Here is a 12610-nt window from a genome sequence, read left to right as displayed (position 1 = left end):
AATACACATTGATTTCAAGTAAAGTACACTTTATAGATGAGATTAATCTCCATTCTGGACTTTTTTCCTGTACAGCAGCAGTTTTCAAACTTGTGTGTGTGTGCGATCCCTTGTAGATATTGGCACACTCCAAGGAACTCCCCTGCAAATATTGACACTCTCCTGGAGACCTATCTTACGCATGAGTATTTTAGCTATGTAAAGGAAAATGGTGCTGTAATTTTAGATATTTTTTAGTAGTTTCTAGCAACAGATGCAATGTTCTGGTATGTCAAAACAACATTGAGAATCAACAGGCTATTAAGGGGAACAAATGAATTGAATAACCTTCAAACTGCTAAATAGAAAACTTTGATATAAAAAAATTTATTGTAATGATGCAGAGACATAAAAAGTAGTGAAATATGATGAGTTCTACACACATAAAATGGTGAGAAAAGAGGAGACAAAAAGGGTAAGTTGCAAAGTTTTGTGTATATCATCGCCGCCACCACCACTCAGATAATCTGCCTTCCTCACATTTATCCGCATCTGCCATGCACTTAACCACTCACCTAACCTGTCCAAGTTACCCTGCAGCCTCTTAGCATCCTCCTCGCAGCTCACACCACCACCCAGCTTAGTGTCATCTGCAAACTTGGAGATATTACATTCAATTCCTTCATCGAAATCATTGATGTATATTGTAAATAGCTGGGGTCCCAGCACTGAGCCCTACGGCACCCCACTCGTCACTGCCTGCCATTCTGAAAAGGACCCGTTTATCCCGACTCCCTACTTCCTGTCTGCCAACTAGTTCTCGATCCACATTACCCCCAATACCATGTGCTTTAATTTTGCAAACCAATCTCTTGTGTGGGACCTTGTTAAAAGCCTTTTGAAAGTCCAAATACACCACATCCACTAGTTCTCCCCTGTCCACTCTACTAGTTACATCCTCAAAAAATTCTAGAAGATTTGTCAAGCAAGAGTAGGAGTAAATGGGTACTTTTCAGAATGGCAGGCAGTGACTAGTGGGGTACCGCAAGGTTCTGTGCTGGGGCCCCAGCTGTTTACATTGTACATTAATGATTTGGACGAGGGGATTAAATGTAGTATCTCCAAATTTGCGAATGACACTAAGTTGGGTGGCAATGTGAGCTGCGAGGAGGATGCTATGAGGCTGCAGAGTGACTTGGATCGGTTTGGTGAGTGGGCAAATGCATGGCAGATGAAGTAATGTGGATAAATGTGAGGTTATCCACTTTGGTGGTAAAAACAGAGACAGACTATTATCTGAATGGTGACAGATTAGGAAAAGGGGAGGTGCAACGAGACCTGGGTGTCATGGTACATCAGTCATTGAAGATTGGCATGCATGTACAGCAGGCGGTTAAGAAAGCAAATGGCATGTGGGCCTTCATAGCGAGGGGTTTGAGTACAGGGGCAGGGAGGTGTTGCTACAGTTGTACAGGGCCTTGGTGAGGCCACACCTGGAGTATTGTGTACAGTTTTGGTCTCCTAACTTGAAGGATATTCTTGCTATTGAGGAAGTGCAGCGAAGGTTCACCAGACTGATTCCCGGGATGGCGGGACTGACATATCAAAGAGTGGATCAACTGGGCTTGTATTCACTGGAGTTCAGAAGAATGAGAGGGGATCTCATAGAAACATTTAAAATTCTGATGGGTTTAGACAGATTAGATGCAGGAAGAATATTCCCAATGTTGGGGAAGTCCAGAACCAGAGGTCACAGTCTAAGGATAAGGGGTAAGCCATTTAGGACCGAGATGAGGAGAAACTTCTTCACCCAGAGAGTGGTGAACCTGTGGAATTCTCTACCACAGAAAGTTGTTGAGGCCAATTCACTAAATATATTCAAAAAGGAGTTAGATGTAGTCCTTGCTACTAGGGGGATCAAGAGGTATGGCAAGAAAGCAGGAATGGGGTACTGAAGTTGCATGTCCAGCCATGAACTCATTGAATGGCAGTGCAGGCTAGAAGGGCCGACTGGCCTACTCCTGCACCTATTTTCTATGTTTCTATGATTTCCCTTTCATAAATCTATTCTGACTTGGACCGAATTTTGCTTTTCCAAATGTCCTGCTACTGCTTCTTTAATAATGGACTCCAGCATCTTCCCAACCACAGATATTAGGCTAACTTGTCTAGTTTCCTGCTTTTTGTTTGCCTCCTTTTTTAAATTAGGGGCATTACATTTTGCAGTTTTCCAATCTGCTGGGACCGCCCCAGAATCCAGGGAATTTTGGTAAATTACAACCAATGCATCCGCTATCCCCGCCGCTACTTCTCAAGACCCTAGGATGCAAGCCATCGGCTCCAGGGGATTTATCTGCCTTTCGTCCCATTATCTTACTGAGTACCACCTCCTTTGTGATTGTGTTACGTTTCCCCCCCCCCCCCTCTCCCCCTCTCCCATAGTCCCTTGACTATCCACTGTTGGAATATTGTTCGTGTCCTCTACCGTAAAGACTGATACAAAATATTTGTTCAGAGTTTCTGCCATCTCCATGTTCCCCATTACTAATTCCCCGGTCTTGTCCTCTAAGGGACCAACATTTACTTTAGCCACTCTTTTCCTTTTTTATATACCTATAGAAACTCTTGCTATCTGTTTTTATATTTTGTACTAGTTTACTTTCATAGTCTATCTTCCCTTTCTTAATCATTTTTTTAGTCACTCTTTGCTGGCTTTTAAAAGCTTCCCAGTCTTCTGTCCTGCCACTAGTTTTGGCCACTTTGTGTGCCCTTGTTTTTAATTAGATACCGTCCTTTATTTCTTCAGTTAGCCACGGATAGCTCTCTTTTTTTTCTCTCTCACCCTTTCCTCCTCACTTTTTCTTGAGTTGTGAAATGTCTCCTTAAATGTACACCACTGTTCATCAACCGTCCTACACTTTAATCTATTTTCCCAGTCCACTTTATCCAACTCTGCCGTCATACCTTCATAGTCGCCTTTATTTACGCTGGTTAGAGATCCAACTTTCTCGTCCTCCATCTGAATTTGAAATTCTGCTTATGCAGAATAAGTCTGAAGTTTGCATTGTATGTTACATTAAAACCAAGTGCCTAATGTTTTTACATGCAAATATCTCGTCCTTTTAAAAATAAGTTTCAAAGAATCTGCTGTGTTTTTGTTGTGTTTCCAAACTCTGTATATTCTTTTCTCCTTGGGGATAGGTTGAAAATTGGTGTCCTCCTCTGCCATGGAGAGCAAAGAGTCCTCGGGAAGAGACAGACCAGCAGACTTTGGTTAGCATTGATTAAATTGATCTGGGATATAATTTGCTAACATAATGCAATATACTATACTGCTATGTAATTCTGTTATGTTGTCTTGTGATTGTGATGCTCACACTGGCCACTAACACAGAGCCCTACGTACAGCTCAAGGATGTGATGCCAGTGGTGGAATATCCTGGAAGTTGAAAGGTAGCCATGGAATTGAAACTTGACCTTCAAAGCTATTTGAGTTTTGATGGCTGATAATGGGATCGGAATATTGATATCCAATGTTGGATAGGCAGCAAGAGTTTAAAAACCTCTGGGGGCAAGTTACAAGGTATGAAAAAGTAGTGATGACTGAGATTCAAATAAGTGTAACTTGAGAATAACTAAAATGAGTGTCAGAGGGAAGATGGCAATTGATAAGTGAACTGTAGAGAGCAGCAAGAGGAATCTAAATTCATTTTAAATACAAAAGTAAAGTACTACAGATACTAGAAATCAGAAATAAAAACACAAAATTCTGGAAATACTCAGCAGGTCAGGCAGCATCTGTGGAGAGAGAAACCAAGTTAACGTTTCAGGTTGATGACCAGAAATTTATTGTTCCATATATAGTGATAGGCAATCTAAAAGAATGATATTTGCATTAAGAAATCTAGTGGATATAAATATATAGCATAAATATATATTGCAAGAAACTCAAAGTATTAAATGTCTTGCAGCACTTGGGCCAGATGACATGCACCCTATAATCCCTAAAGAAATCTGTGAGAAAGTTGGCAGAGCATTAGTTATTTCTAGGTACAGCTCTGTATTTATGGAATTCCTGAAACCAAGAGGATAGTGAGGTGATAGGGATAATACTACAGTTAATAGTGCCTGAAACTCTGCTAGATTTCAGATGCTGGCGCCCTGTAGCATTGAGCAGAGGCCTGAAGCATACTCTGTGCACAAGTGACTTGGAAGTGCTTTCAGTGTTCCTCATACCTGTATAGCACTTGCATAAAGTGGGCATTGAAACGAGGCCTGTTTACTTCAGTTGGGATCTTTGTGATTAAAAGGTGCATTGCCAAATTCTTGCTACCTAGCTCTACTTGTTCTACTCTAAATTGGTTATGTTGGATAAAGGAAATTAGAGCCGCCTTGACAGCTTCTTGCATCTTTTTATCTATGCCTGATTGTATAGCTGAAACTGTTCGTGTGCTCTCTTTTGCATGGAGCTATATCACTATGGACATATCTCTCTATTTGCAGACTTTGTAGGAGAGGGGTGGGAAGGAGGAGTCAGTGTAGACTTGCCAGAAAGATGTATTTGCATGTGAGACACTCCTTTATGACTCATCCTGATGCTGCCATTTCTGTGTACAATGATGCCATCTCTTATCTGGACCTGTCTGAAGACATTTGCTTGCACAGATGGAAGACTCCAGAAGGACACCATAACAAAATTATGTCCACTCTTGCAGAAAGATTTGTAAATCATGTGTTGGTGGTTGTGAAGATTACAGCTGCATCAAACTTTTATGTGACACGGGGGAGGGTGGGGGGAGCGCGGCTGTGTGTGTGCAGGTAGATTTTGGCACACAAATGCTGTAAAATTCTAAGAGATGTGTTCTGATGGGTATAAAACTGCTACAATTAATGTGTGTAAATAATTGGAATATTATCTTTATCACAGGCTGAAATTCGAACAGATTTTAATTACCTCTTTAAAATGATGTCTGCACATGATGAATTTCGATGGATGCGATTAAGAATAAATCGAATGGCAAGTGCCTGGATTGAAGCTGTAAAATCGCTTGCACAAAAACAAAATCTAGAAAACAAACGTAAAAAGGTCAGTTCTAGAATGTTGCCGGAACTATTGTATGTTATGATAATGCTGATTTGCCACCATTGATTATTTTGAGCACGATCATAAGATGAATCTTGTAATTCTATTCTATTTATAGTTTGTATTTCATTAAAGGGAACTAACCAGAAGTAGTGAAGATGTATTGCTTTCTCTTCCCCCAGTTGGAAGGCTTATATCTGTGATTTAGTGGAGTCCCTTTGACAAATTAGATTGCCGAACAACAGACCACTTCAACCAATATATGTGTGTATGTGTATATAATGGATGGAGGTGTGTGTGTATGTATTTCTCTTCCTAATTCCATGAGTGAAAATGCTAGTTATATATAGTCATTTTTAAAGGACAGAAAGAAACCTTTCGTCTACAGTAATTTGTATATAATTTTTTTTTAGATTCTTATCCATCTTGGCCTTTTGACAAAGGAATCAGGATTTAAGATTGCAGAGAATGCTTTCAGTGGTGGCCCTCTTGGTGAATTAGTACAGTGGAGTGATTTGATTACAACTCTCTACCTGCTGGGCCATGACATTAGGATTTCAGCCTCACTGGCTGAATTAAAAGAGTAAGGAGATGAAATTTAATCAGTCTTGTTGCATAAAAGACAAAAATGCTAAAGTTGTCAATTATATATTTGTGTATGTTGTATGACTAAACCAATTTATAAGTTAAGAATACAGTACTATTTCTATTGTTCTAACTGGTAATAATATAGAAGATTATGTAAGAGATGTTGTTCAGCTGTAACCTGCAAGTGAAAGAAAAGCTGTTATTGCTGTAGCTCAAACTGATTCAGTAGCACTTCTATTTCAATTCATTTAATTTACGCAAACTTGCTAGCCACTGTAGACTAGACTATCACGTACACCAGCATTGAAAGTAAAACAATTTGTTGAATGTATATGTAACCCATTCTGTATTCTGCCATACCCTATCAATCTTGCTTATATTATGCAGAAATACAAAACCTAGTGTGTTTGAGGACATACATCAAACATACAATTCAAACATGTATAGTAGTGTTGAGCATGCTTTCCTCTCCTAGTTTATGCTGCTATCTCAACTCTTGATGTATTGTCTTCAAAATGCAGCCCAGCATATATTATTGTACAGATACTACATCATATTTTATTTCTGCAGATAATTTAGAGAACATTTGAATTCATTTCAGTTCAAGTATGTAATACTGCTTCAAACAGTACCTGCTTTGCAAATGAACATTGCAAAATGTAATATTATACAACTTTTCAGTTGTTTGTTACCAGACTGAAGCACTGCTAAAGAAATCCTGCAGAGAGCCATGGTGACTAGGAATAGGTCACAAAACATATGTATACATTATGCTTACAGCATACTGCCAAACAAAAGACACATGGGGAGGAATTTTAACCGAAAAAAACAGCTTGGTTGGGGTCGTGTGGGAAGTTCAAGTGTTAAAAATCTGAATCCTGACCAGAACCCCTCCTCCCACTTCCAGTTTTAACAGAAGCAGGACGGGGGACGGGCAGCCAAACTGTTGCCTGGAGGCAGGTTGTCGATTTAAATATTATAATGAGGCTGGAAGCCTCTGCTTTAACCTCGGTTTTGAATTTAACTTTAGCTGGTCAGGTTTTGCAGACCTAGAGAAACCCAATAGCTATGCAAGGTGAGGACTGATGGATCCAGGTAGTAAGTGACTCTACATTTACCCCCTGGATCCAGTATCCCTACTAACCCCCACCCACTGTGATCGGAGACCTTGCCCCCTCCCCCCCCCCCCCCAAATAATAATGCCTCTGATTCTCTCTCTCTCTCTCTCTCCCCCACCCTTCGGCCGACGATCGATCCCTCCCTCCCTTTTCCGCAGACCTACCCAGCCTCTCAATCTAGCTGGCTGCGGGTGGGAAACCGTGGTTTCCCATGCAAATCAGGCCTGCCGTTAAATTCAACGGCCTGCGGAAAACCCGTTCTCCTGGGTCATCCAACCACTTTGGAGACCCCTGCTCCCAACTCACCTTCCCCATTTAAAATTCAACCCAATCTCTTCACAATTGAAAGCATTTTTTTTAATTGGTTACTGTGCCCCTTATAGATCTTGTCAGTTTTTCGGAGCTGGCACAGCACTAAACCAAACCCTACAACCTTTTGGGACTAGGAACGGGGTAAAAAAGAGACTCAAGCAAAAATTTGCAGCAGCCAGCAGCAGAATTGGCAACAGAACAGTCTAGCAGAGACGGACCAGAAGAGAGAGCAAAAGTAGCAGCAGTAGAATGGAATGCTGGCAAAGCATTCAAATTGCGCTTTTCATTTAATATGGCATTTTTACATTCTTACTCCTGTTCTTGTGAAACTTTTGCTCTGGTGAGAAACCTGTTGCCTTGATTTAAAGTATTTGTAGGAAATCTAGTGACCAGTACAATGATGTAATATTGCAAATGCTGCAGTAGAGAACTTGCATATCACTACATTACCCTCAGATAACTCATTGTTGATCATTTTGAATTTTCTGGATTAAAAATGTTTTTTTTTAGTATATTGTATTTTCAAGCATATATGTATTTTTCTTGTAGGATAATGAAAAAAGTGATGGGTAACAGATCGGGTTGCCCTACTCGTGGTGATAAGATAGTAGAACTAATCTATATCGATATTGTTGGTTTGACACAATTTAAGAAAACGCTTGGTCCATCTTGGGTTCATTATCAGTAAGTGTTACTCCTTGCATTGTATACCTTGCTGTTTAGATTATTGCATAATAGAAATACACAAAAGCAAAATACTGCAGATGCTGAAATCTGGAATAAAAACAAAATGCTGGAAATCTCAGCAGGTCAGGCAGCATCTGTGGAGAGAGGAAGCAGAGTTAACGTTTTTGGTCGATGATCCTTCGTCAGAACTGGAGACTGTTCGGAAAGAACAGATTCTTAGCAACACTGTGAAAGGGGGAAGGGAAGAAAGAACAAAAGGGAAGGTCTGTGATAGGTTGGAAAACAGAAGAGATTAGAGAGACAAAAGGGATGATAGTCCCAATTCAAATGGTAATGCCAGGAGTTAGAAAAAGATTAGTCAAGATAGAGTGTGAATGGCGGGATATATACTCTGTATTCCTGGGCTACTCAGATGGCAGACTGTGGTCTGCATCTGGGTCATAAAATACCCCGTGACATTGTTTTCCTCTGCTCCCTGATTTGCTAATTGCTGCCGTTCCTGAATCATTCCTGTTGCATTTTTTCAGTATCCAACTCTGCTGCACACCTCGGTCATGAATTGCTTGAGTGTGGAGTAGAGTTGGGTCTCCAAGCAAACTGTCAGGAAAGTGTTGAGAATGGCAAGAAGTGGTAATTGGGGGCAGAAGAGTGTCTTTGTGAGGGGGTGGAGGGGTGGCGAGAAAAAAGAGTTAACTGGGTGGGAGGGGAGAATGAGTGCCTCTGTGAAGGGGCAGGGAGAGCTAAGAGTGCTTCTGTGAGTTGAGTGTTGCTGGGTTTGACACTTGAAATTGTGCATTGTAATACAAGGGACAGTTTATGGCACTGTTTCTAATATTGCATAGTGCAATTCAACCCAGCTGAATTTGAGAATCCTGGACTCCAAGGTCACTCAAAATTTTGGTTAGTGGACCTTCACTCAAACTATTTGAGTGTCCTTGAAGTGTTAACTTGTGTACATAGTTAGGGGAATTTCCACCGGGGCTTTCCTGCTTCTCTGCCGTAACTTCGGCGGAAGAACTGCAGAAACCCTGTATAAACAGCAGACACTGTTTACTCGATCTTCTGCCGAAGCTATGGTGGATGAGTGGGAGAATACCTGTAGAAATTCACTTCTAAATATCCAAAATCAAAAAGGTAACATTCCTGTCCTTTTCCTTTATAGTATCCTTGTGAAAGTATTTTTCTTTTGGGCGTGGATTAGAGTCAGTACCTTTTTCTCCAACTTTGTAAGAATCTGCATCTGGTTGTATGAATTTCTGGGTAATTAACTACAAATTATTCTTCATTAATCCTTCACTGAGAATCATGTATTTAGGGTACATTTTGAATGTATGTGGGAAGTTTACCAGAACAGACTGTTTTAGAACTGGCAAGAGAACATGCCATACTGGATCTAGTGCTGCGTAACAAATCAGAATTCGTTACTAATCTGATGCTAATAGAGCTTTCTTTTATTTTCTATATAACGAGATCGCAAACAGTTAAGGATGAAGTAGGCCATTTGATCCATCTGGATTCATCGGTTCAGAGAGATCATAATGCCCCCCCATGATTGCAGTGTTTTTGCCTCGACTACTCTAGAAGTTTATTACTCATGCTGTGTGAAGAAACATTTCCTATTATTTGTCCTAATTTGTGACTGTGACAAAGGCAGACTATTCCTCCTTGTCCTTCTTGACTTGTCTGCAGCCTTTGACATGGTTGACCACTCTCCTTCTCCAATTCCTCACCACCATCATCCAGCTGGGTGGGGCTGCACTTGCACGGTTCCATTCTTTTCTATCAAATTGCAGCCAGAGAATCGCCTGCAACGGCTTCTCTTCCCACCCCCCACATCGTTACTGCTGATGTCTCCCAAGAATTTATCCTTGGCTCCCTCCTATTTCTCATCTTCATGTTGCCCCTTGGCGACATCATCCGGATCACATCATCAGTTTCCACATGTACGCTGATGACACCCAGCTCTACCTCACTACCACTTCTCTCGACCCCTCCTCGGTCTCTAAATTGTCAGACTGCTTGTCCGACATCCAGTTCTGGATGAGCAGCAATTTTCTCCTCTTGAATGTTGGGAAGATCAAAACCATTGTTTTTGGTCCCCGCCATAAACTCCGTTAACTAGCCACTGACTTCATCCCTCTCCCCAACTTCTGTCTGAGGTTGAATCAGACGCTTCTCAACCTTGGTGTCATATTTGACCCTGAAATGAGCTCTAAGACCACATATTTCCACCTCATAACATCGCCTGTCTCCGCCCTTACCTCAGCTAATCCGCTGCTGAAGCCCTCATCCATGCCTTTGTTACCTCTAGATTTGACTTTTCTAACGCACTCCTGGCTGGCCTCCCACATTCTACCCGACGTAAACGAGAGGCGATCCAAAACTCGGCTGCCCGTATCCTAATTCGCACTAAGTCCCGCTCACCCATCATCATCATCATGGGCAATCCACTCTTAACATGAGTTCTTGGGTGGCTGTACAGTCCACTACGAGAACCACAGTCTCTGTTACAGGTGGAACAAATAGTCGTTGAGGGAAGGGGTGGGGAGGACTGGTTTGCCGCACGCTTTTTCCGCTGCCTGCACTTGATTTCTGCATGGTCTCGGCGACGAGATTCGAGGAGCTCAGCGCCCTCCCGGATGCACTTCCTCCACTTAGGGCGGTCTTTGGCCAGGGACTCCCAGATGTCAATGGGGATGTTGCACTTTATCAGGGAGGCTTTGAGGGTGTTCTTGTAACGTTTCTGCTGCCCACCTTGGAACTCCTTCACAGCAAATGAGCCAAAGTAGAGCGCTTACTTTGGGAGTCTCGTGTCTGGCATGCAAACCATGTGACCCACCCAGCGGAGCTGATCAAGCGTGGTCAGTGCTTCAATGCAGGGGATGTTGGCCTGGACGAGGACCCGTCACCCCTGTGGTCGCTGATCTACATTGGCTCCTGGTTAAATAACGCCTCGATTTTGAAAATTCTCATCCTTGTTTTCAAATCCCTCCATGGCCTCGCCCCTCCCTATCTCTGTAATCTCCTCCAGCCCCACAACCCCCCCCGAGATGTCTGCACTCCTCTAATTCTACCCTCTTAACCATCCCTGATTATAATCACTCAACTATTGGTGGCCATGCCTTCTGTTACCTAGGCCCTAAGCTCTGGAATTCCCTGCCTAAACCTTTCCGCCTCTCTACCTTTCTTTCCTCCTTCAAGACGCTCCTTAAAACTTACTTTGACCAAGCTTTTGGTTACCTACCCTAATTTTTCCTTATGCAGCTTGGTGTCAAATTTTTTATCTCCGAATACTCCTGTGAAGCGCCTTGGGACGTTAAAGGTGCTGTATAAATATAGGTGGTTGTTGTAGTAAAAGTACCCTTCTCTAGTTTGAACCTGTGTCCCCTTTTTATGCTCCTGCAGTTTAAGTAATACTCCAAGTTAACTGTACATCTTTGATAGTCTCTCAAATATTTTTTAGATGCCTCCTTTCCAGGCTGAAAAGTCCAAGTTTTTCCAGTCCTTTCTCATAATTCAAACCCCTGACACTGGTTCTTCTCTGCACTATCTCTAACATCTGAATGTCTCTCTTGTTTCTTGGAGACGAGAACTGGATGCCGCATTCAAGGTGCGGTCTGACCAGAGCACTGAAGTTTGATCATTATCTCATCTGCCTTGTATTCTACTCTGTTGACTGCGTAGTTCAACATTCAACATAAATTTTTCTCTACACTTGTTGGTCCTGTTTACATGGAGTCTATTAAGGCTCTTTGCTTTCTGTTTTATCCTTGGCTATTTCAACCCTATTCATGGAGTATGCATGTCTATATTTTCTTCCTGAGGGTTGTACTTTACAATTGTTTGCATTGTTTCATCTGCATTTGTTCTGCTCACTTGCATATCTTGGCCAACTCATTCTGTAATTTCTGAGCTGTCTCTTCCAATTGCAATGCCCCTCCTAGTTTATCATTTGCAAATTTGACCTCTTTGCATTGAGTTTCTATATCCAAGTCGCACAATACATTTTCACCCTATTTAAGAAAAAAAAAAGTACTTTTTCTTCCCTCACCCCCTACTGAAGGCTGTGCACCACTACAGCAAGATGGTGAGATATTTGTGGAGTAAGTTGTCCCAGAAATGCCTAAGCAAATGTGTGATTTTAGTAAGCAAGGCAAACCAGGTCAGTTTTTGTTTCCCCTTCAGATGATCACTTTGCATCAGCACAGCACTCCAGCTGATGGCCTAATCCAAAATGGCAATTGGATTCAAATGAGTAAGCCTTTTTGTTTTTAGGATTAAATCCATTACACCCCATTCTTTCCGACGTTTGAAAAATAAATTCTAAAATTAGGGTGCCACTTATTTAAAACCAATAAGTAAGAAAAATTGGTTTCCTTGTTTGACAAGCTTCTCTGCTTATCAATGGACAGCAGTGACAGAGTGCATCTTGAATTGCCTGCATCACATATGCTGCCTGAAGAGTCTGTGGGGAAGGTGCTGATAATTTGCATCAACCTCTTGGATAATATACTTTAAGAAAGCAATTATTTGTTCCTTCCAAATTGTTTTACTAAATAAATCCAAAGCTTTCTGATGGCAAATGTTTTATGATTTTTTTTACTTGAAAAGTATGTGTAATTTTTTTCTGACCTAAATGCAGGGGAAAAAACAGAAATCAGAAGGCCCAGACATCAAACGTTCGGTTCAGAAACAGATCATTAGATATCTGAAGCTGATAATTGTGAATTTAAAATGTAACTAATGGTGAACATCTAATACCAGCAATTCCACATAATAGACTTGATAGCAAAATTAAAGCATAGGATTAAAAGGGCAGTGGCTGCATGAATGCAGAATTGAC

The 12610-nt window shown here is 41.4% G+C and overlaps 1 protein-coding gene across 4 annotated transcripts in view; it reads left to right on the top strand.

The window, feature by feature from the left end:
- mgat5 (alpha-1,6-mannosylglycoprotein 6-beta-N-acetylglucosaminyltransferase) overlaps positions 1-12610 on the top strand; it is a 214650-nt gene that overhangs the window by 103954 nt on the left and 98086 nt on the right. For all 4 annotated transcript variants that reach the window (XM_070875427.1, XM_070875426.1, XM_070875428.1 and 1 more), the window contains 4 exons: positions 3181-3252; positions 4907-5065; positions 5476-5645; positions 7630-7764. In XM_070875427.1, the coding sequence (XP_070731528.1) occupies positions 3181-3252; positions 4907-5065; positions 5476-5645; positions 7630-7764 (536 nt within the window). The remainder of the gene's footprint in view (positions 1-3180; positions 3253-4906; positions 5066-5475; positions 5646-7629; positions 7765-12610) is intronic.

The sequence above is a fragment of the Pristiophorus japonicus genome, chromosome 3 (assembly GCF_044704955.1).
Source record: "Pristiophorus japonicus isolate sPriJap1 chromosome 3, sPriJap1.hap1, whole genome shotgun sequence".
Taxonomy (NCBI): domain Eukaryota; kingdom Metazoa; phylum Chordata; class Chondrichthyes; family Pristiophoridae; genus Pristiophorus; species Pristiophorus japonicus.
Note: the sequence above shows the minus strand (reverse complement) of the source record. Positions and strands in the feature narration are given on the sequence as shown.